Below are 26,146 nucleotides of genomic sequence, written 5' to 3'. Positions count from 1 at the left end.
TGAATGCAAGCCATGCTGGAATTGGCTGCGCTCGGGATCTCCATCCAGAAGCTCCCAAATGGAGCCAATCGCGGCTGAAAGCAGGCACAGATTCCTCTACTGTATATGACGCCACATGGGCCACCCCACACATCTGCCCAAAGTGGCCTGTGGAGGAGTGGGCACTTTTGGATCCATCTGGCTGGGCCAAAGTGAATCCTCACCCCGGTGTATAGTTGAAATACTGTAGTGAAGAATGAATATGGTGGTTAGATAGCAAGTGGCTTTGTTTGTTTGTTTGTTTGTTTGTTTCCAGTGTTTCTGTGCCACTTTTCAGGGAAAGTCCTTCCACGGCAGCCCAGTGCCCACAATAAAACAGTGACTTAAATTTATACATGCAATGAGACTAACATGCATAGCATTACACCGCAAAATTATATTGCTAGTATTTGTCATTTGACCTTAGCTGTCAGCATATTTTACCATTTTTCTAGCCCCTTCCAAATCATTCCAAAAATGGGCACTCTTTTAGCCATCCACTTCTCCTGGGCCCAGCTGTTTTGAATGTAGGAGCGAGGCAGTGTGCAGGACTTTCTGCCTTGACAGGTGGAGAGATCGTTCCTATCATTTCTAGTGAAGTTAGGAGTAAAGGAAGGGAAAGGGAGAAGTAAGCCCGGGTGTGTGGAGGGGTGAGTGCTGTAAGTGTGCAAGAATGAGTATGTTGTGCTCCGTGTATAAATGTAAGATTCTTTCCATTAAACTTTGCAGGTCTTCCCTTGTAAAGGCTGCTGTGTGACGTACATCAAATACTCAGAGAGGTGCCACAAGTTCACACAGAGTTCCGCGAGTTCCTTTGTTGTTCTTCCTTTGTCTAGTTGTCAAAACAAAATTGATTACCACCAAAATAAATACAATAGTGGACTATCGTGAACCTGAACAACAGAACTAATTTGTTGCAATATTTTGTTTGACTGGATAAAAATATACGCTGCATATATTTATAGAAATCATTTATTCTCCAATATTTGAATTTATTTATTTAGGAAAAAGAGCGTTCATGAACTGATGGCTCCAGTTCAGTGTATTTTATAGGACACTGTTATTCCAGATATTGCCTACAGGTTACATGTTTTCATAAAACTTAATGAATTTCTAGATTTGTCAGCTGTTTCAACACAGATGCACTTTGCTAATCTAATGGAAACATTTTGAGCTCCCTTCTGAAATATCAATAGTTTTCAGTATTGCAAATGTATGTGGCCGTTGAGTAAATGGCACTGCGGTTCTTGATAAAAAATAGCAAGTAATTTAGTACAAATGCTTTATGTTAGAATGCTTCTCTACCATTTCCGTCTATATATAAATATAAATATACATATATATAATTTCCCTTGCAGAGTTTTAAGCTGAATGTAGACAGCCACTGTGCTTTGAAGGAAGCTGTTGTAGAAGAAGGACGCCAACTTCTTGATCTTATAGTATCTCACAAATCAGGTAAATCCTTCTGAATTATTGCAAGTCTTTATGTCTCCAGACTATTAAAGAATAAAGAAGCATTGCTGTAAATTACTGCATATATTCACTTCCTTATGTATTATTAATATTTACATTATCAGTTTGACCTTCAAGATTTATAAATGTTTCATATACTGCATACAATGCTGTGATACTTACAAAATGAAATACTGCCAGCAAATAGTCTGTTCATTTTATTTTGGTCTCAATGCTCAGCTGAGTTTCAATTGAAATTACATCACTGAAAACTTCACGCTGACATATTCTTTGATGTAGGTGCTATGGAAATAACATTAAGATGATAAATTAGGATTTCATATCTATACACACACATATATATTTTACATAGTAAGCATGAGTAATCGCATTGGTAAATGCTCCTTTGCCATTTAAGCTAATTCTTACTGCAATTTTAAAGTATTTATTAGGAAAGATTTTAAGATTAGGAATATTATTTCCTTTAGTTATGCTTGTCCTTTTCAGTAAAAGCCTTAAGTCAGAATGAATAATAACTTTTGTCATGTTTTTGGAACTTTGCATGACTAGTTTAATAGGATGGTTTTAATCAGCACGCTCTACAAGCCTAGAGATTTCAGGCTTTATTTTGGTCTGGTTGGAAAAAGGTATTCCCCCCCCCCCTAAGATGAAGTTGTCATCTGGGTTTTAGTGTGATTATTATTTGAGTTTTTACATCTATTACTTCTCTACCTGCATACACTCTGATAGAACATGAAACAGACTTTTTCTCTCAAAACATTCATGCTATGTTAAGCCAGTTGGCTGATTGGCATAATATCCTGAATGTATCAGTCTCAAAAACAAACAAACCACAACCCCATGATAGATCATTGCATAGCTGTTATGCAATAAATATGGTTTTTTTAAAAAAAGAAAAAGGAAAAAGGAAAATGATATGTGTCTGGAACAGCATTTTGTTCAGTGAACAGGGCTGAAATATGAATTTCTTGCTTGTTTCTTCAACGTAAAAGGTAAAGGACCCCTTAACAATTAAGTCCAGTCACGAATGACTCTGGGGTTGCGGCGCTCATCTTGCTTTACTGGCCGAGGGAGCCGGTGTTTGTGCGCAGACAGTTTATCCGGGTCATGTGGCCAGCATGACAAAGCCGCTTCTAGCGAAACCAGAGCAGCGCACGGAAACGCCGTTTACCTTCCCGCCGGAGCGGTACCTATTTGTCTACTTGCACTTTTGGCGTGCTTTCGAACTGCTAGGTTGGCAGGAGCAGGGACAGAGCAATGGGAGCTCACCCCGTCGCGGGGATCCGAACCGCTGACCTTCCGACCGGCAAGCCCAAGAGGCTCAGTGGTTTCACCACAGCGCCACCCGTGTCCCTTCTTCAACATAGATTGCTTTATTTTTCGGTATTCATTCAGAAATTATAGCAGATCACGTTTTGCCAGGTGTGTCACATTTTGGTCCTATCCAGTCGTTTGCAATAACAATAGGTTAGAATTCCAGATCAGATTTCTCTGTAAAGTGTGATGAAATACTTAAGGTCAAGGGGATTTCATCCCCCCCACCCCCCACCCCACACACCCTGTTCTTTTTGTTCCCCTGGGAAATTCTTTGCTGCCTTTAGTATAAATAATGTTATTAAACGATGAAGTCGAATGCATGACTTAATTTGTTTCTCTCTCGTTTTATTTTATTTTTCTGCGAGAAGGACTGAAGGACATGCTGCAGATGATTGGAAGTCAGTGGAAGGAACTACAGAGGCAAATCAAACGACAACACAGCTGGATTCTGAGGGCTCTGGGTATCATCAAAGCAGAGATACTTGCTACTGATGTGTCTGCAGAGGATGAGGAAGGGACTGAGAGCCCCAAGGTAAAGTGGCTTGAAGTTTGTCTTATTTCCTCTTATTTCCTCCTCCTTTTGAACTAGGCACCACTGAAGTTTTCTTTCCACCCTAAGGCTTTTCATTTCTACTGGGTAAATTTTTCTATAAACAAAATAAAATGTCTTGCTCCGATACAATACCAGAAAGGAAAAAGACAGAAAGAATCCCCAGGCTGAAACTTTTTTAAAAAAAATAAAAATAAAATAAAATTCCCGGAAAGAATTCTTTTGCTCTGCACATGGAAGTCTGCAAGGGGGGGGGGGACAGGAAAAAGGATGTAAAATATTTAGTAAACAAAACATAAACTATCTTTAACATGAATAATCAGAATGGTTTTAAATTGTTTTGTTGCAACTATAAATCACTATAATCAGTGCAATCACTCAGCTCTGACATCCATTAGCCGCTTGGTTACAGCAAATTAACAAAGAAGAGAGAAAGTGATTCATTATCTCATTCCTGTTAATGACTATCAGATGCATTGCCTAATTAGGGGATGGCCATTGTAGTGGGGAGAAGGTCATATGCTTTGCCACAAATCTTTTTTGCTTGGAGTTAAAGCCTTCCATAATGGCGCATGTGTTGAATACGTCAAGCACTTCGCAAATAAAGTATTGATATCCATATCTATTTGCTGAGGACTTTATTTGGAGCAATGAAAGCTGCTTCCCCCTTAGCAGTGTGCTAATGAAGGAAAGAATAGCCTTGCTGCAAAGTGAAGAATGTTGCTGTGGAGAGGAAACATTTTTGTACTCTTTTAAAACACACACACACACACAAACTCAAAAAAAAAATCACAACATGCACTTCAGGTTAACCACCCAGGATTCAAAGAAAGTCAGGAAAAGATGACCAAAATGGCGAGACTATTTCTGCAAAAGTGGCTGGATGGGGACTATTTTTGTTTTCTTTTAGAAAATAAAATACCATGCAAAATTTTGTAATTCATGAACAGTGGTGTCAATAGTTGACCGTGACTGTCATATAGCCCTAACACTAGAGTTGCAAGGATGATGTCCACACTTGGCATCTTGTTTCCATCAGAGGCATGTTACGGTGCCCGCCAGGGACCCTGCTCTCTTACAAGACAGATTGCATACCAAACCACCTCCCTGTTGCTTTGATACGCTCTGACCAAGAGCCCAGCTCCTCATTACCTAGCTGTCACAGAATGCACCCACTCCCTTTCCTTCCGATTGGACAGACTCCACCAACAGGTGCTTAGATTGGTAGGAAGAGAAGGGGGAGATAAAACATCCCATATGTCCATCCCATATGTCCAAATGACAAAGAAAACTTAACAAACTCATATTTCAACCAGACAGACCACCCATTAAAAAAATCTTTGCTGTACCTTCACCCAAACGTTGGGGGATGGGGACCCCCAAATTTAAACAGCTATTGCGACACACCTCAACTCAGCAACATGACAATACCAAACATCTGGAAATAAGGGAACCCAATGGAGCACAATAGAGAACTTGGAGATAGTAATATATAAAAGCAACACCTTAAAAAAAATCTACTCTTTACATTGGCTTGCAAATCCATTCACACAACTTTCAAGATTTGAGCAAAGGGGCAAAGGTTCTAGTCCAAGGCCTCTGTCTCATTATACCATACCCATTTTTCAGAAATAAATATAGAGCCTATAAGATAGATACGTGGAAAGAAAAGCAATGGTATTATTTGAAAGATATTTACAAAGATGGACGACCACTTACCATTAATGAGATGCAAATTCAGTTGGGGAATGTTTGAATATCATGGCCATTAGGCTACCAATTAAGGTCCTTTAAAACAAATTCTGAGGTTAAAACAACAAAGCCACAATGCAATTAAAAACATATGAAAAAATAATAGTGGAAGAAAATATACTCGTAAGAACAAAAGGACTAATACCAACTTCGTATAAATCTACTATAGAGGTACATTTTTGTCCTCAGCAAAATTTGAGAAGGTCGTGGGATCTGAATTGGGATTTAGAAAATGAAGAAGAGGCATGGTAAGGTAATGTATAGGTAAAGGACCCCTGGATGGTAAAGTCCAGTCAAAGGCGACTATGGGGTTGCAGCGCTCATCTTGCTTTTCAGACTGAGGGAGCTGGCGTTTGTCCACAGACAGCTTTCTGGGTCATGTGGCCAGCATGACTAAACCGCTACTGGCACACAGAGGACCATGACGGAAGCCAACATTATGGGGAAAACTGAAACCAAAAAAAGTAGTAAGAGGTCAAAAAAAACACAACAATTTTAATGCAGTCTGGTGTGACTTTATTCATTATACAAATAATGAGGCATATGGTAGAAGAGTACTCTTAGTTTACAGCCCTGCGATCCTATAAATTCCTATAACTTCTATGGTCACCAATCTAAGCAATCTGTAATAACTGTAATAATTTTAACACAACTTTGCTATTCAGAAACGTTTATCTGTGTGCTTATTTTTTATTTTATGTAATTGTGCATGTCTTATGCTCTAATGTACACAAAGCAACTTCTTAATGCAACTATGTTAAACAGTTTAAAGATGAAAATGAATACAAAGTACATTCCAAAAAGAAGCAAACAAAGCTCTCGATACACAGATGAAGGAAAGTCAGGCCCTTGCAGTGGGAAAATCCCATGCCAGGTTTGTAGGTCAGCCCAACTGTAGACCACTGCCTTGAAGCAGACCTGCCCACAAGTTGGTCCTCGTCAAGCTGTCACTTCCCTTAACTGGATGGGGATTTGTTGTTTCATGAATGCCTGACATAAACATGTTAGGCACAGCATCCCTAGCTTACTATAGAAGATAAATCATCCAGTTTTCTCTGGGAAAATGCATGCCGCTATGTGTATTAGTTAGTAGCTGTCTACAGACCCACCAAGTGTACCTATTTTCCAGGGATGTCCCTGATTTAGAGAAGCCGTCCTGGTTCCTGATTTGATCCCATAATGTCCCACTTTTCCTTAGGATGCCCCTATTTTTATTGGAGAAATGTTGGAGGGTATGTGTCTGGTGTAAGGTGGCATTTATATTCCAATTGCTTAGTTGCACTGTAGTGTCCAGAAAACAAAGCTGCTGTGGACTCAGATAAATAGTGGGGGAGAACTCGCTGAAGTCTCAGTGGAATGTGACAAGCCTTTTCTTCCTTGCTCAGATTATGTAAATGTCATCAATACATCTCAGGAAGTTCCAGAAAGATAGTAGATTCTGTTTGACTAGACATTTAAAACACTTGTTTCCAGAGTTAGCACATTCTTCCTCTATGCAGATTGCAATTTGTATGGCAAAGAAGTCTTTTCTTCATCTCTTCTTGATTACTGTACAGAGTGACATGTATTATCCTTTATGGAGGGCATTCAACTTCTCACGTTCAGAGATGGGGGACCTTTTGCAACCCAAGGGCTGTGTTCCCTTCTGGGCAACAGTCCAGGGCTAATAATAAAATAATAATAATAATAATAATAATAATAATAATAATAATAATAATAATAATTTATTATATGTACCCCACCCATCCGGCTGGGTTTCCCCAGCATAGCAATGACATGTATATTTTACTTTTGTACACATAACATTATCCTCCACCCAAGCAGGCAAAAGGCATAATCAGAATTCAAGGACACATTCCAGCTAGGCAAAAACACTCAAGGAGGTTGTGAAGCAGGACTGGTGGGGAGTGCGGCCTAAGGACAGGTGTTGTGACTGGGGAGTGGGTGTGGTTTGTGGAGAGTCCCAAGGGACAAATGGGACCTCATTGGGCCCTTAAGCCTGAGGTAACCCAACCCCCTGTTCTAACTGCAAATATTTCACAACAAGCTTGGTTGTATAAAGCTGTATTGCGAGAATGATGACAACTTACATTGGTGGCTTAATTTTTTTTACATTTTATTATTATTCTTATTTGTTGTTTACACTGAATTTGAGCGCAGCTTTAGCTTTCTTTTTTCAAATTCACATTTTTATGCAAACCTAACAATTTAGCAATGGCCACACTCAGTTCTTTTGTTGTTGGTTGTAGTGAGGAAAGCCTAAGAGCAGAGCAAGTTGTATGAACACATCTGTAAGAGTGAGGCAAGCCGGAATACAATAAGCTTAATGCACATTAATTATCCCTTAAACAGTTCACCCTCAGTGTCCTCTTTCCATTTGAATGCTACTACTATGTTAACTAGGCTCTAAAATATAACATAGTCTCAGAGTCTGGGCAATGTTGAATCATAAACGATGAGGGGGAAAGCAGATGCCAAATCAATTGAACTAGTCAATTTCAAAACACCTAGTTCTAGAAAGTAAAATTCACACACAATTACAGGAAGCAGGAAAAGAAAATCTATTTTTTTAGAGGTGAAACTTCCACATGTCTGTGATGGTATGGTTGAAAAACCTTCAGTTTCTCAGGAACCTAAACAATTTGCAGGTCATCTTCAGTGAGGAGAGGGAAAGTTGTGAGTTGGGTTGGGATTAAAACTTCACACAGGGCAGAGTGAACAATGGCGGCAGGTCCTAAGATGTTGGGAACAAAATGGGAAAGGCAATGATTCAAAACTAAGAATGACTGAGAAAGAGGAACCCGGAGGAAGAATGAACAGTTTGAGTTATTCTGGGCAGCTTCCAACAAAAATTTAAAATACATTGAAATGTCACACATTAAAAACTTCCCTGAACAGAGCCTTGGGCTTGCCGATCAGAAGGTCAGCAGTTTGAATCCCCGCGACGGGGTGAGCTCCTGTTGCTTGGTCCCAGCTCCTCCCACCTAGCAGTTCGGAAGCACGTCAAGTGAAAGTAGATAAAATGGTACCGCTCCGGCAGGAAGGTAAACGCCGTTTCCGTGCGCTCCTCTGGTTCACTGGCCACATGACTCGGAAGCTGTACGCCGGCTCCCTCGGCCAGTAAAGCGAGATGAGCGCCGCAACCCCAGAGTTGTCCGTGACTGGACCTAATGGTCAGGGGTCCCTTTATCTTTACCTTAAGTAAGCTAGCCTTTTCTTTGTAGAATTCTACTATGCTGGTTATCTGGGAAGAGACGAAACTTAGACAAAAGGGTGATTCCATATGTAATTCCCTTCCCTTACTTAATTTAGGAATTCCGTAGGTAATCTCCCTAATTTAATGCAATTCTTCTTTAAGTTTATCATTGTACCTGAGTCGTGACCTTTAAATTGATAATGCCCACAAAAGTGTTTTAAAAATATTAATTCCCTCCCTTTTTGGGAGGTTGAGAAAGTGATCAAAAATAAAGAAGACAATAAAAAAAATAAGACTGACTTCAGAAACTGTATAAAACCTGTGAAGCATAATAGAAAATCTAAGGAATATATCTAGGGGGTATTTTTCTTTTTCTTTTTCTACCTTGTTGAGAGACAGCAGAAGAGAGCTGATTTTACAAACCTCCAAAGGAACCAGAAATAGGAAGGATTTCAAAGTCTCTAGGAAACTTCCCCCCTAGGACTTTTTAAAAGTGTTTTCTACACTACCATGGGGGACTTTTTTATAAGCATACAGGGAGGGCGGAAAACGGCAGTTTTAGAACTATATCGTAAGCATTCACATTCAGGAACTCAGACTTTGCATATGCTATTATGCCTTTTATTATGTGACAGGTGTTTTTGCTTTTTCATAACTAGAAATACAGTGTAGGATGTACTCGGTGTGGAAGATAGGAATTCTTCCAACTAAGTTTAATAGTGAAGCAATAGCAATGCACCCTTGTCCTTGCCCTTTAAATATGAATGTAGACATTGGACTGGGGTGTTAGTTTATGGCTACAAAAGTAGTATCAAGGTTTACTGAAACTGTTCCTTGAATAAACCCCAGTTACTAACACACACACACACAGAGAGAGAGAGAGAGAGAATAATGTTTAGTTCTCCTTGAAATTACACATGTTATTTATTATATTTTAATTTAAGTTATTAGAATTTGTATACCACCCTTCATCCGCAGATCTCAGGATGGTTTACAACATAAAAATACAGTGGATGCTTGGGTTGCGAACGTGATCCGTGCGGGAGGCACCTTCGCAAGCCACAGCATTCGCAACCCACAGCACTGCATCTGCGCACGCGTGGGTCGCAATTCGGCGCTTCTGCGCATGTGCAAAGTGCGATTAAGCATTTCTGCGCATTCGCGAGTGCCGAAACCCAGAAGTAACGCATTCGGGTACTTCCGGGTTCGCGCGGTGTGCAACCCGAAAAGACACAACTTGAAGCGTCTGTAACCCGAGGTATGACTACAAGATAAATAATCCAAAATACATAATAAAAACAAAGCAATAACTCCACTCCCCCATATTTACATTATTATGGGCCAGTCACTGCCTTTCACCCTAACGTACCTCACAGGGTTCTTGTGGTGATAAAATTAGGGAAACAGAAAATCCATGTCTGCCACCTTGAGCTCCTTGAAGGAAAGGTGGGATATAAATGTAATAATTAATAATAACTAAAGCAGGACCAGGGAAACTGTGGTGCTGGACTCCAATTCCCTTGGCCCCAGCCAGGATAGCCAACAATAAGGAATGGTAGACGCTGTCGTCCAGCAACACCTGGAGGGCCAGATGTATTAAGGCAATAGCTATGATTAATTTTATTCTAGGTGTTTAATTTTGTTCCAAGGCAAAAGCTACTGAAAATCTCACATAAGAAAATTGGGGGCAAAGCTCCCATTAACACACCAATGAACTCTCAAATTTTATGATGAGGTGGGCTTGCGCAGTCAAAAACCCACATGGGTTTGTCGCTAAAGAAAATAAAATGGAAGGGTCTATAATACTATGAGAGGTGAAAAACATAATTTGCACCATATAAAGAATTTCCTAATATGTTTACTTGAGAAGTCTAATTTCACAGTACAGTAAAAGTAGGTCCAAAAATACTAATCCCTATTCCTGACACAGAAAAGCAAAACTTGATTGGAAAATCTGAGGAGGCACTTTTGTGAAATGGCTGAGCAAGCCGAAAGGAAAAGAAAGGTTGAATGGTAGCTACGAATTGTAAGTCTATGGTTAGAAATTCTAATGCATCTTGATGGTTCGAGCCACCCTGCTTTTCCTGTAATGTTTAAGATTAGTATTATGATACTGAAAAAGTACAAGTGAATTGATTTGGGTCTTCAGATCAATACAGGGAAATGTCATATACGTGAGCAGATATGTTGCTTTTTCTTAGTTCATTTAAAGGGCTTTTCAGCTCTAGGTTTCTAATCTCTAAAGATTCATATTTTGAATCTGCTGTTGAAAGAAAGTTATTGCAGCAGTGGTTTGCAACTAAAGCTGCAATCCTGTGCACACTTGGCCTGGGAGTAAGTGCCAATGAACTCAGATGGGATTACTTCTGACTAGACACGTATAGGGTTGCACCGTTGATTGTACAATTAAAGAAACAGATATAGCATTTCTCATAATAATCTTTTATCCTACAGTAAAAGGGAACAGTGGCTTAAAATTCATTGTTATGTTTAACATAGCCATCATGGTTTACCAAAAGGTAAAAGGTAGGCAAAGGACAGCTGGATGGTTAAGTCCAGTCAAAGGCGACTGTAGGGTTGCGGAGCTCATCTCACTTTCAGGCTGAGGGAGCCAGTGTTTGTCCACATAAAGCTTTGGCCAGCATGACTAAACCGCTTCTGGCACAACAGAACACTGTGACAGAAAACAGAGCGCATGGAAAACCCGTTTTCTTCCTGCTGCAGCGGTAACTATTTATCTACTGGCACTGGTAATAATTATAATAATTTGCTTTTGAACTGCTAGGTTGGCAGAAGCTGGGACAGAGCAACGGGAGCCCACCCCTTTACCAAGAACAAAAGCTAGGAATGATGGAATTGTAAAAGTTTTCAAACTGCAATTCAGTTATAGCAGTGTGTGTGTGTGAGAGAGAGAGGTGGGGAGAGAGAGAGGGAGAGAGATATTTTATATGACTTGTTTGTTGAGCAGCCATCCTGATTTATTTGCAGGGAAATTAGATGACATTGGCTTTTAATACAGATTCATTGTGATTTGCTTGCAGGGGGGTGAGATGACATTGCTGTCAGTCCATTTCCCCATCATCACGAAAAGATCAATCTTTGGGGAAAGTGGACAAGGGTTGAACCCACAACCTTGAGATTAAGAGTCTTATGCTCTACTGACTGAGCTGGGTGCCTGATGCTTGCCTTTGTACCTTTTCCAAAACAGGATCTATGCCAGGGGTCCCCAAACTAAGGCCCGGGGGCCGGATGCGGCCCAATCACCTTCTAAATCCGGCCCACGGATGGTTCGGGAATCAGCGTGTTTTTACATGAGTAGAATGTGTCCTTTTATTTAAAATGCATCTCTGGGTTATTTGTGTGGTCTGCCTGGTGTTTTTGCATGAGGAGAATGTGTCCTTTTATTTAAAAAGCATCTCTGGGTTATTGTGGGGCATAGGAATTTGTTCATATTTTTTTTCAAAATATAGTCCGGCCCCCCACAAGGTCTGAGGGACAGTGGACCGGCCCACGGCTGAAAAAGTTTGCTGATCCCTGATCTATGCTGTCTATGGTTCAGGGTTTCAGATAAGCTGGAAAACAGTCACACCACAGTTTAATTATATGGGAGCTTCTAAAAAGTGAGGAGTGTGAATATTTTTGAAGTTCCTCACAGTACATACGGTACAATTTGAGAGCAATTCACTGGCTTAGGTACAGATAAATTTATAAAATCAACATCTAGCTTAGAGAATTACCAGTTTTTTGTTTTTTTTTCAGAAAACCCTTGTGAGGTGGAGTGTAATTTTGCTGCTTGTCAGTGTCACAGTATAGAAAATGATCTATGTCACTGTCAGTCAGCCTGTACACAAATTAAGCACCGCATCAACTCCTGACTGATTGCTGTCTAGTGTCAGCAAACTTTGTCCCCTCCCAACTCCACCCCTTATGTCAGGGGAATATGTGTTGCCATGGTGATTGCAATAGATAATTAGATAAGACCAGTATCAATATTTATGTACTTAATTAAAATATCAAATGAGGATTTTAGGGCGGTGTACCAGAAAGCAATAGCAATAGTGAAAGTTTTTTTTGTTGTTGTTCCACAGTTCAGTCTGTTAAGTACAATGACCAGAAAGTTCTGGAAACCAGTTAGATCATTTGGGAGGAAGGGTGGGGTATAAATTTAATAAATAAATTAATAGAGCATCACTGATTTGGTGAGCCCGTGGACTCAGCTACATTGACAAAGAAAAGGCGCTTTTTTGTATTTGTTGTACAGTATATGCATTATAACACTGTGTCACCAGGTGGCGGTGTGGAGTTCTGTTTTTGCCCACCCGATTTCTCAGGTCTGGGCTGAATCATTTAAAACTGTAGGTGTGGGTTCACATGACTGACTATTCATTTAAGGCTACTTTCCCCCCAGTTATCTAGTGGGTGTGAAAGGGTCCCCCACCCCATTATTGTATCAAAGACCATTTAAGTGATGTGGACTCCCACCTGCGGTCTGAAGTGACACAACCCCAACAGCAGTGAAAAGTAGATAGGCATTGGTTAAATATTAGGTTTCCAAACTAACAGTGTGATCTTCTGCGTGTCTACTCAGAAGTCATTCCCACTGAGCACAATAGGGCTTAAATCCCTGGTAAATAAGTATGGGATTGCCATCTTAACGGCAATGTAAAGTTTGTAAAGATGCCTGAACGTTCCTTTCTGGGCCTTTTTTTTTTTATCAGCTTAAGTATTTTGAATTTGTGTAATAGGTGGAATGAAAGCTTCGTAGACTTTTGTACTCCCTCTCTCCTGAGCATCTTATTTTAAAACAGATCTATTTATTTTAAAACAGATCTGCTTTCTCCCACAAATAAACTGGAGACACAATTTTATCCATAGGAATTTACTTCTCTAATGGCTAGCTTCACCCTGGTCACAAATTTATGTGTCTCAATGGGCATTTTTAATCCATTTGTTCATTGTTGTGTTGTGGTTTTTCATGGCTGAGCCAATAACAAAGGGAAATGTTTTGTTCTGAGTAGGCACTGAGTGTTTATTTTTTTTTTAATGGTTCAGGAAATAATCTCTTGAATCAATTCTGTTCCACACCAGTCACTGTGTCTTTATTCAATTAAAAAAAGCATAGAAAAATATTAGCCTTAAAAACTCTTTACATACATATTTATACAGCAGCCATCACCATTTTTGTTTAAAAAAATTAGCTTTCTCTTACAAGCATACATTGTCTGTCATATTATTGAAATAGTATTCTACTTCTGGAAATGAAAAACATTTCTTCATTCCATTGACTATGGTTCACTATTCACTGCTCGATGGTCTCCTCCCCACCCCCACCCCTACGAAAAGCATTTTATACTTTTATTGTATTTGTGTGTTAAATTAAGTGTTCATATCTGCAGAATAAACTAACACCTTATAAATATTACTGTGCTTAATTAGTAGTTCAGTATTTGAATTTTTGCTGTTACGGTTGATGTTGAAGAATTACTATCTATGTAATACAGAACAAAAGGAACGCTGATATGAACAAAGATACTGTTAGATAAAGGCAAATTTTAGGTTCTGCATGTTAGCATTCTCTTTAAACTATTTTAATTACTTTCATACTCTGCTGGGTTGTGTAGCATATTTTCTTCCTTCCTTTCTTTTTTCCCCAGTACTTGCCTGTTTTAGTCTTTCAGCACAACATCTTATAGCAACCTTTTTATCTGTAGAATCTTTTAGTTCTGCTCCCAGCAGAATACATAAAACACAACTATTCTCCACCAGGGTGGGCACAAAGGGGAAAACAGGTAAAACAATGTTTGAAGACAAAATCTATTTGGACATCCTGAATTTTATATCTGGCAGACTTCAAAATGTTTTTGTGCTGTGGCAGAATTGACAAGTAGACTTTGTGGTGAAAGATTTTTTTAATGCTGGAAATGGGAAGGATCCAGGCCTCCATTAATGACAATCCCTTTTCAATATCAGGAATATAATGAGGAAGTACTCTCTCCATGACTTATTTAGCATCCATTTGGCCTCATCTTAAGCTCCAACCATATACAGTGGTACCTCGCTTTTCAAACATCTCCATTGACAAACATTTCAGTTTCCGAACGCCATAAGCCCGGAAGGAAATGCTTCCATATTGAGTTTTCCGTATTGAGTTTTTGGTTTTCGAACGTTTCGGAACTCGAACAGTCTTCCAGAATGCATTACATTTGAAAACTGAGGTACCACTGTATCTCACCAGTTCATTCTTTTACTGTAGACATAAGACATGTCTTGGAAAACTCTGGACTCCAAGCACACACACACAAACACGTGCCTTTCCATATGCCAGGAATTGTATAATGGTAGAATGTCAAGGCTAATAATAACAATAATAATAATATTTATACCCCACCATCTGGCTGGGTTTCCCTAGCCACTCTAGGCAGCTTCCAACAAAATATTAAAAATACAGTAAAACATCAGACATTTAAAACCTCCCTAAACAGGGCTGCCTTCAGATGTCTTCTAAAAGTCAAATCGTTGTTTATTTCTTTGACATCTGATGAGAGGGACCACTACTGAGAAGGCCCTCTGCCTGGTTCCCGGTAGCATCACATCTTGGAGTGAGGGAACAGCCAGAAGGCCCTCGGCGCTGAACCTCAGTGTCCGGGCTGAATGATAGGCATGGAGACGCTCCTTCAGGAATACTGGGCCAAGGCAATTTAGGGCTTTAAAGGTCAGCACCAATACTTTGAATGGTGCTCGGAAACGTACTGGGAGCCAATGTAGGACTTTCAAGACCGGTGTTATGTGGTCTCGGCGACTGCTCCCAGTCACTATGTGCATGACTTAATAAAATAACTGTCCAGCTTAGCACAGACGTACCTACTGGAGATTTCAGCTATTAACGGAACGTTATAAAACAGAGGTTCTAAAAAGTGTTTACCAAGCCACCTGGGCCTATTTAAGCATTCCTTTCTACTCACAACCACCTATTTTTACATCATTCCACTGATATGCATGTTTCCTTTCCAGCTCACAACAGCAATCATCACTTGACACTCACCACCCCACACATTTAGTCTTTCTTGTCTGAATTTAAGATAAAGATTTAGCAGAGCCAGATATTTCTTTCGGCAACAGAACTCCGTAGAAAGCCCAACAGGTCCAGCCTTCCTTTCTTCCTCTCACAGCTTCAATTTCTCCTTCAGGTCAGTCTCATCTAACTTGAAACTACAGTACCATTGTTTCAAACTTAAAAATATCACCACATTGGCAAACAAAAAAAAATGAGACAGGGCAGTAAAATAGCCAAAATAAGATATCAAATGTGTTCACTTTCTCATTAAACAAATTCAGCGAGTAAGATGAATTACTTAGTAATTTAAAATGGAAATATGTATGCAGAAATTGTTTTCCTAGATACCATATTTATGGGCTGTTTTTTTGTACTTCTGGGTTTCCTGCTGCTTCATTTTGCAAAATCAAGTTTAACTATTAATTCACATTTTAAAATATAAATGCTTTAAAAAATAAAATACTCCCCTGCTGCAACTTAGGATGCTTTTAAATTGAATGGATGATATTTTAATGCCCAGGATTTAGGGATGTAATAGACTTTGGCCTTAGTTTTGACCTTACTGCAAGGTTTTCAACATGGCACACCTGCAATGTATTCGGTGAATTTCTTCTTGATTTACTTTGGCATAAGTGCTTTGGAATAGAGAATAATCCTTAATTAAAATAAATTTAAATCACAGTATGAAAATGCTGGGTGTTTTTTTTTTTTGAAAGCAGCAAATACTGTTGCTGCTGTTAGTTTGTTTTTAATTCTTGAAAAGCATATTAAAATTAACTCCCCCCCCATTTGCCTAATGTGTATATAACTAAACTTCCTTCCTACTGTGAGACAGTTTCATTTATTGCTATTTGCAAACAGCTTAAAAAAGATGCATAGTGGATTGGTCTAGAAACTCCTTGAACAGTTTCTTTTGAAATAACACTACATACGTTAGGCTCAATTACACATCCAAACAGCCACAGCACACTTTTGGTAATTTATTCATTGATTTAACATAGTACCCAGAAGAGTCATGCCTGCTGTCAATTTTGTAATATATTATGTTTTAAATATACTCATGCTCAGCCATGCACGCCATTAAGGTGTGCATAAACCTGTGTTTTTCTCTCTTGACAGCTATAAATGTTTGTTATTATTACACAAAACATATGTTCATGTTGTTTTTGTCTAAATTATTCTATCTGGGGCTATAAAGTTTTAATGTTATTAGTTGCCCTTAGAATTTTAATGTTTCACTGCTGTAACCTTCTTAGGGTTTCTGTGCAATTAAATAGGAACTATTTCAGTACAGCCTGAAAGAATAATATATTTTATACAAATAATAAAAAAAACCTTACTTTTTGTTTTGCTTTGTTGGTATAGTACTGAGTTTACTAAATGACATTCTGAATAAAGAAGCCTTTCAAATACTATTTTCCAATGGGGCCATCTGTAAGTTTGGTGATTCTTTTTTCCAGTTTTACTATTTGTCAGAATGGGGTAAAATTAGCTGCAGCCATTTTGAAAAGTTTGCTCTGAAGAGTCAGTTGCAAGTTTAAATTCTCTGTTTGGGGACAAACAATGAATTTTAGGACAGTCTACAAATCATTAGATACACAGTTTCTCTGCATCTAACTCAAAGAGATTTCCCCCCAGGAAAAAAATAGGTGATCAGCCCTTGTATCTGATATCCAGTGTGGTTGCTTCCAGACGACCTGTTTATTGAGCTGTCATAATGATTTGTTTCCACATAGTCTGCAGGCTGCGTGGACAACAGCAACTGTTCACTGAGCATTCATTCTGATATGCTTGCAGGGAGGTTAGGTAACATTGCATCCAACCAGCATTATTCCACATTTTCTAGTGCATTTTCCTATTACTTTCCTGATCACAAAATGTCCGATATTGCAGGGTCGAGGCTGGGATAGATTTGTTGCACAGGAGCACCAAATCAACTTTAACTGTGTAATCGGCAGCAATCTGGAAACACCTTGTGTCTAAATCAGTGCCAGATTTATGTATAAGCTAAACAAGCTATAGCTTAGGGCCCCACTCTCTTACCCCCCCCAAAAAAAAATTTAAAGGGGAAAAAACCCCGGATGTACATTTCCAAAATATTAGATTAAAAAACAAATAAAATAAAACCTACATGCAGCAACAGTGTTTTGTTATGTGCAAATAGCTTTAGATACCTATTAGGTCCATAAATTACCGTATAGCATATATTCAACACAAAAAACAGCGAGAGTTTGTTGTTGACAAAGGACAGTTGGACATAGATAGGGCCCCGTTACCTTCAGTAGCTTAGGGCCTCATCAAACCTAAATCCAGCCCTGGTCTAAATCCATGTTATGTTATGCATACCATTCACACTATTTTTGCGTTTACTTGTACATACTGAATATATGTCATGATGGAGAACGCCCTGCTCAGAAACCACCTTTCAATTTGGAAATTACTTTGGAGTCGAGATAGAGTGCTCTAAGTAGAGTTTCAGTACAAGGATTATGGTGACCACTGAGATCCAAATCAAGCCATATCATTCTGATCCCATAAGTGAAATCAGCTGCAGTTTATAGAGCCTATAAGATTTCTGTGCTAAAACTTAACACATCACATGTGGATTTGCATCCAAATATGTATGACAAGATTAATTGGTTCCCTATTCTAGCTGAATGGTTAAACTGGACCAGCATGACATCTTTCCACCCAATCATCTCAGCTTACATTTTCTCTAAGCAAAAGTTTAGGCTTCCTCTCCCATTCATCTTACCTTCTATTTCTTCCCCACAAAATGTAGCGACTGGAATTCTCACATATGTTTTTTTTGAGATGCTAGTGCATTTAATATTGTATGAAGTTGTGCCAGCTTCATAGGGAACAAAGAAAGTAAGTCTTGGAAATATTCCTTGGGAAATGACAAAGTTATTACATATACATTGCAACGTTTGTTAGAGAATTCAGAAGCTGGGCAAAAGCACTGTGACAGGATACCTGGTTAAACAATAATCTCTTGTAGAGCACTCATTACGGTTAAATAATTGGCTGTACTGGGTGGAAGGTTCCATGTGAAAAGAGGTTCAGGAAGGTCAATTATCTCATGGTAATGACCGTAGCGGTCATTAATGCTATTGGGAACACAACTTTAACTTTTTATTGGAGTTTTTATTAATATTATATTAGCTTTCATTCAACTTTAAATTGAGGTGCAACCATCCAAATTCGTGAGTCAGAAACCAAGAAGCAATGAACATAAAATTACATGTTCTTCTGAAAAGCTGATGGGTCTTTTAATATATTATAATCTTAGGCATATCCTCAGAGCTGTTATTAGTACATATTAGCTGCGATTATAAGCTATTCAGAGACTTTCTATTAAAATTTGGGTTGGGTGGCTGATCAGTGAATGAATCCTAGTCAAAAAGCAGGACATGTGTTTTCTATGCGGGGGGGGGGGGGAGAGATCCTTATTATGTATACAATTAAATATATATTCCTCCTAAACATGGTGGCAGTCAGGATAGAAACCTTAACATGTGTGCAGTATTTAACAAGGCATAAAAGGTATTAATAAAATCCACACTTATTCCAACCCTACTTGTTTTTTAATTGCTCTGGTTCGTTGTGCCTTAGACCAATTTCATAAAAGATGATTTTCTACTAGAGCAGGCATGTCAAACCTGCGGCCCTCCAGATGTTTTGGACTACAATTCCCATCTTCCCCAACCACTGGTCCTGCTAGCTAGGAATCATGGGAGTTGTAGGCCAAAACATCTGGAGGGCCGCAGGTTTGACATGCCTGTACTAGAGGGTTTTCCACTCAAGGGGATAAATGGAAGAGGATGAATAGGGGTCCTTGAGGCTTATTTTGAACTAGCTTGGAAGTCAGGCCAAAATATTGCTGACACTATTGGAACTGTTGTTTATATATATAGTAATCATTCTTGAAACTTGAGTGAAATATACTTCTTTACTTCTGACTGACTTGTATAGTGTGTCCCATATTTCCTTCAGTGTCTCCTTCTCGCCATTGAACCACACAGGCAGAATAGCAACTGAACAGACTCACAGAGCCAATTCTCAGTTGGCTTTCTGGGTACAAAACACACATTCTCCTTGCCGACAGGGCCGGTGCGTCCATTTAGGCGAACTAGGCAGCTGCCTAGGGCACCAAAATGGAGGGGGCGCTGGCCAGCCTGCCCCTGCCCCCTGGTGCTGCCTCCTCCGCACCTGTCACTGTTGAGCGGCTTCAGGGCGCTATCCCGAGGTGCGCGCGTGCCTCCGGAGAGCGGCCTGAAGCCGCTCAACAACAGCTGACAGGCGCAGTGGGGGGGGCGTTTTTTATTTTATTTTTTATTTTTTCTACTTTTTTTCTATTTCTATTTTTATTTTTTCTATTTCTATTCTATTTTTTCTATTTATTTTAATTTTTTTAATTAATTGGGGGGGGGCGCCAGAAGGTGATCTCGCCTAGGGTGCAAAAAACCCTAGCACCGGCCCTGCTTGCTGAGTACGTTTGGCCTATGTGTACACTTCTCCCTGCCTCTTTTTTTGCTTTAACATAAACAATGAAGGATGCCCTGATCCATTCATCCACCATATTTCTTTCAAAGGGGAATAATTTCACACACACAATGGATGCACTGTTCATAATTGAGAAGGTCCGTGTGTGTGTGTGTGTGTGTGTGTGTGTGTGTGGCATGCACACCCAATTTGATGCAGTTTAAAAAAAAAGAATCAGCCTTCGAAGTTTAGGGTACAACAATCTATACATAGTACAAGGTCAGCTTCTGTATCTTACGTAGGGAGGAATTGATTATTTATCATTTATTTATTTCTGGGTGAACTGTGTTTTAAATCCATGGATTTTCTGGCATATGATACAGCATAGCTCTTCTTCTTACGCCAGCCACTCACACAAGCTTGTCATGCTTATAGCTCATGCATGTCTTTATGTAGCTGGATGTGAAACTGCACAGCCATTCTTTCCCCTGTAACAGAGGAATCCCATTATTAATTATAGATGTAAATGTTCAAAGGTACGTATCCAGAAAGCTGGTAACCTGTTCAACTTAAAGTCTGTTCCTTTTCGGAACAAATGCGGAAGAGTTTGGATGGCATGGTTAGAGACAAAGCTGATGGGATGTTTTTATTATAAGTTATCTTACCAATGCCTTCTTTTGGAATGCACGTGATTCTAATTCCCACATACCAAGAGGAAGCACAAACATTCTTTTACTGCTGTCACCAAATTGGATATTTCATGTCAGTGTGCCAAAATGCATTCCCTCCCTGTCAATTTGGCTCCTGGTTTGCAAAGTCTAGTTTCTCAGAGCATGAAAGGCAAGTTGCTGGTTTAGTACTATCACAAAACTCATCACAAAAACAAAGGGTAGATTACTCCTGAACAATCGTGCAACAATCATACACCAGAATTGTTCAGCAAAAGAAATGACAGTTTTAAAGTGATTAAATCCAACTCCTTATGCACTGTGCTGTAGAGATGCAATATGTAGATAACTATTGCATTTCTTGTTGAGCGTGCCTATAGTTTCTTCTACAGGGTAGGGCATAATTTCATGAAAATCTTATCTAACTTCTGTTCCCAACATCCTATGAAATGTCTTTGACTATTATGGCAATATAAAATATCTGTGAATATTTTGTGTTAAATTGATCTGCTTCTATTTCTAACCATGCATATTTGGTATATCAACCGATAATGGCTTTTCTCCTGTGCAAAAAAAAGAGAGATAATGATATAAAAGACTTTACATTTTTTTGTAGAAAGCCTGCTTTTTGCCATTTAGACATGCTGCTTTATTATATATATAAAAATCATGCATCATAGCACAATATAATAATGAGCTTTTTAAAGATGCTGGCTTGGCTATATATATATATATATATATATATATATATATATATATATAACTTGTGTTTCTGTGCAGAAGGTTTCTATGTGGGCGGCTGAAGCAAAAATGAGATTTCATTATTTTAATTCCTGAAAAATGAAAGTAAATTGGGGAAATCAGGCCAATCTGCTCTTTAAACACATTCCAAAAGAACAGTCATCTTAGCCTCTTACAACAAATGATCTTGTGGCCCAGAGAGTACTGGTACCTTAGAAACTTGCAGTTTTAATAAAATAATTCTCAGTTTTTGTTGTTGTGGAGCGTATTGATAATTACAGCCTATGTTTCTGTAAGTTCAATGCTATCTACAAGCAGTACCTAAAACAATACAATCTACTAATAAAAACATTAAACAATAAAATTAAAATAGTAAAACAAATATTTTTTTAAAGCTTGTCACAAGTTAAAAATACAGCCCCATCACCAGCTTGAAGGAAGCACCCGACTTCTTTCTTTTTATGCCTCCTCTGTGTGAGGTATGGAGGGTGGCAACGCAAGAATTGGCCTTTTCTGAAGTGGCTCCTCTCTGTTACATATCTTTAAGCACCGGGCAAAAGCATTCCTTTTCTCTCAGGCCTTGGACTAATTAAACAATCTGCGGCATTTTAAACTGTATATGTTAGAATTAATGCTTTGGTTTGTTATTATAGCTTATATTTTTGTGGTTTTATGTTGTAAGCCACCCAGTGATCTTTGGCTGAAGCACAGTATATAAATTTAGTAAACAACAACAACAACAATAAGTACTAAGTGAAAAAGCCATAGTTAGTGTATGCACTGACATCAACATAACACTTGGCCAACCCCGGGGAATTCAGGTAGCACAGAAGGGGAAATCTAGAACAGAGATGGGGAGCCTGCGGCCTTCCAGGTGTTGCTGGACTACAGTCCCATCATCCCTGACCACTGGCCATGCTGTCTTGGGCTGATGGGAGCTGGAGTGCAGCAACATCTGGTGGGCCACAAAGTTCTTCTGGTTATGTTGCCCTTCTTTGTAGTACCTCTTTATAAGTTCCTTCTCCCTCTTGCCCTCTTCAGCTTCAAGTGTAGGAAGACACTGCCCATTGTGTCAGTCCACTTTTGGGCCCAGCCGCTTTCTTGCCTGACTGCTGAGGAAACACTTTTGTATCATAGTGTGGTGGCGGCCCAAAGGGACACAATAAATGTGATAGTGTGCACCCCTTGGAAATCCCTGAGTGTGGTTCTAATAAAGAAGTTATGGTAACCTGTTGCTTTATGAAACTGATGGTTTTGCAAGTTGCTGCCACCCCCACCCCACCCCATCAACTGGGGCAGGAATACAACTGTATCACGAAGATACAGAAAAAAAAAATCCTTCCAGTAGCACCTTAGAGACCAACTAAGTTTGTAAATATATTTTTTTTGTTTCGACCACGTCAGACCAATACGGCTACCTACCTGTAACAAAGATACAGCTGAAAGCTAGAACAACTGTTGCTACATTGTGCAAATGGCTACACGTAACACAGGTTCCCAACATGCCTACTAACACAATGTAACAGAAGCATGGGAATCAGATCTGAATCAGCAGAAATTGCCCGTGCTTATTGTGCATGATGTACATGATTGGTGAAAATTGGAATCCTTTGTTTGAAACCATATAAATACCACTGCCTGAACCAATGGGCATGGTTGCAGTTTCGCAGATCAATCTGACTGTAACCTATTGCTTTGCAATAAACAATTATGGACTCCTAACTCCTTATGTCTCTGAGTTTTAATGGCATAAACTCAGAAGATAAGCCATTTTTGGCTTACAACAATAGCGCAATTTATTTGCAATTCTTTATTCTTTTTGGAGTAATGTGTTTCCTTTTTTGGGGGATGTGTAAGAAAGAATGGGAAGAAGGGAAGTGAAAGGGGTGGATAGACAGAAGAAGGTATTTCTAAACCAGGATTATATATCAATATATACAAATTATGTTTGTAACTGCCAGCAGATTGTGCAAAAGTCCACCCAAATCTCCCACCATTTTGTGACCGTCTCTGCTTCTTGAATTGTTATTTAGGGTCTGGTAGACCTCAGCAATTTTTTTAACCTCTGGATTTTTTAAACCTGAGGATAGAAAGTGCCTGCCTTATAAGATAGTTAAAAGGATTACAAAATAATGTATCTTGAATGTTTTGAACATGCTACAAGTGCTTTATATATCACCCTCACGATGGCACTTTGAAATGATGTGTGAATTGAGTGTACACACCCATGGACGTTTCCAGATTCACTTTGCTCCTGAAATGCTGTCATCCCTGTTCATAAAACAGGAATAGGGTAGCCTGGCCGTGCAGAAATTCTGAGTGCACACTTCAGTATACGCATAGCTCTGGAGCAGGGCATACAACTATTGCTGTGAGATGGAAATACAGATATTAATGATAGGGCACTGAAGTGCCTAAATTTCAGAGTACCAGAAAATGGTCTTTAACGTTTTGAAATCTTTCCCATTTCTTATGCTTCTTACCCTCACATATTTTATTTTTAAAAAAAAATTAAAAGAGGGGGAAATAAGATTTCTCTCACCCAGCTTGTTTATCCTAATCAGGATTAGCTTTACCCTAATCAACAATCTTAGATTCAGTTTTAATGATATTTCATTAGCTTCTCAGAACTACCTTTCCTGTCTAGATCTAATTATATCTAATGGAATGTATCTCAACTCAATATATTAAATCAGGTTAAAGAACATTTTAAAAATTACCATAAGGCTTTGGGTTTGGAGTTCAGAAGAGGGAAATGACCTGTTCTTTTCTCCCTCGAGGACCAAAGAACTTAATAAATGTAACCACATCAAGAAGTTGTAAATAGGGACAAATTCTTTGCTCCTTCTATCGCATGAAATTTAGCCTAAGGAACATTCATTTTCTATTTCAAGCTGGCATTGAAATTATTATTGACCTGAAATGGTGCATGAAGTATTCCTGACCTTTACACTAATGTATGCTTCTCCAAGTTGATAAGAGAAAGTTTGTCAAAAGGATGGTGGTGTTTGTGCCTGCATTTCACACATTATCTTAAACAGTAGAACAGTGCTACTGAGTGGTACCCACTGCCACCTCGGTAGAAATTAAACTTCTGCTGTCATTGTGTAAGGCAGGCTTCCTCAACCTCTGCCCTCCAGATATTTTTGGCCTACAACTCCCATGATCCCTAGCTAGCAGGACCAGTGGTCAGGGATGATGGGAATTGTAGTCTCAAAACATCTGGAGGGCCGAGGTTGAGGAAGCCTGGTGTAAGGTAATAGGAAGCAAATGGAGAGTCTAAGAACTAAAATATTAAGAGTGTCTATATACAAAACTTATCCTCAACCACTGTGGTATTAGCTTCCACATACTATTGGTGGTGAAGTAGAATGCCATCTCTTGGTGAAGTGCATCTGTCTCCCTCATTATTAACTTTCAAGAAGAACTTACAAGCATTCCTGTTTTGCAAACCATCAGATGGCTGAAAGATAGTCTTCCTGTCAACCTTGTGATTATTACCTGTGAAGCTGCATGATTGTTTTTAAATGTTTTGTTTTTTTAAGTAACTTAAAATGTGTCAATAATATAATAAATTCTATTGTTTTAACATTTTGGTGTTTGCTGCCCTTGACTTCCTTGGGATCTCCTGGCAGAGACACATGCCCGACTGGCATGTTCCCTCCCTCCTGGTCGGTCGATCGTTTGGGAGCTTCAAAAGCTTTCTCCAGCCCAAACATCACATCGACTGATGCCAACTGACATCAGCACACTCAGGGATCCGCAGAGTGTTCGCAATTGTGTAACAGACCTCAGCAACTCAGCATTTGGCTAATCTGTTTTTGTTGTTGTTTAGTCGTTTAGTCGTGTCCGACTCTTCGTGACCCCATGGACCATAGCACGCCAGGCACTCCTGTCTTCCACTACCTCCTGCAGTTTGGTCAATCTCATGTTGGTAGCTTTGAGAACACTGTCCAACCATCTCATCCTCTGTCATCCCCTTCTCCTTGTGCCCTCAATCTTTCCCAACATCAGGGTCTTTTGCAGGGAGTCAAAGTGGCCAAAGTATTGGAGCCTCAGCTTCAGGATCTGTCCTTCCAGTGAGCACTCAGGGCTAATTTCCTTAAGAATGGAGAGGTTTGATCTTCCTGCAGTCCATGGGACTCTCAAGAGTCTCCTCCAGCACCATAATTCAAAAGCATCAATTCTTCGGTGATCAGCCTTTTTTATGGTCCAGCTCTCACTTCCATACATCACTACTGGGAAAACCATAGCTTTAACAATAAATAAATAAGCACTACAATTTTTTTAAAAGGCTTAGAACTCCGACATGAGTACGTAATACACTTTGTTATGGGAACAGATAATGGATTCAGTAACTTGTCATAATTATAGAAATTGTTTTCCTCAGAACAACCACTTCTGTGTGAGTAAATGCTTTGCCCAGAAAGCAACCTGCAGACATCAATTATTTGGCGATCAGCCTTCTTTATGGTCCAGCTCTCACTTCCATACATCACTACTGGGAAAACCATAGCTTTAACTATACGGACCTTTGTCGGCAAGGTGATGTCTCTGCTTTTTAAGATGCTGTCTAGGTTTGTCATTGCTTTTCTCCCAAAAAGCAGGCGTCTTTTAATTTCGTGACTGCTGTCACCATCTGCAGTGATCAAGGAGCCCAAGAAAGTAAAATTTCTCACTGCCTCCATTTCTTCCCCTTCTATTTGCCAGGAGGTGATGGGACCAGTGGCCATGATCTTGGTTTTTTTGATGTTGAGCTTCAGACCATATTTTGCGCTCTCCTCTTTCACCCTCATTAAAAGGTTATTTAATTCCTCCTCACTTTCTGCCATCAAGGTTGTGTCATCTGCATATCTGAGGTTGTTGATATTTCTTCCGGCAATCCGGCAATC

At 39.3% G+C, this 26,146-nt stretch overlaps 1 protein-coding gene across 1 annotated transcript in view; it reads left to right on the top strand.

Moving 5' to 3' along the window:
• The window catches only part of AKAP6 (A-kinase anchoring protein 6), a 214,324-nt gene that overhangs the window by 60,429 nt on the left and 127,749 nt on the right, over nucleotides 1-26,146 (top strand). Inside the window, exons 6-7 of the mRNA XM_035109758.2 lie at nucleotides 1,377-1,473; nucleotides 3,177-3,340. Of these exons, the coding sequence (XP_034965649.2) occupies nucleotides 1,377-1,473; nucleotides 3,177-3,340 (261 nt within the window). The remainder of the gene's footprint in view (nucleotides 1-1,376; nucleotides 1,474-3,176; nucleotides 3,341-26,146) is intronic.

Source organism: Zootoca vivipara, chromosome 1 (genome assembly GCF_963506605.1).
Source record: "Zootoca vivipara chromosome 1, rZooViv1.1, whole genome shotgun sequence".
Classification (NCBI taxonomy): domain Eukaryota; kingdom Metazoa; phylum Chordata; class Lepidosauria; order Squamata; family Lacertidae; genus Zootoca; species Zootoca vivipara.
This window is presented reverse-complemented; position numbering and strand designations above follow the sequence as displayed.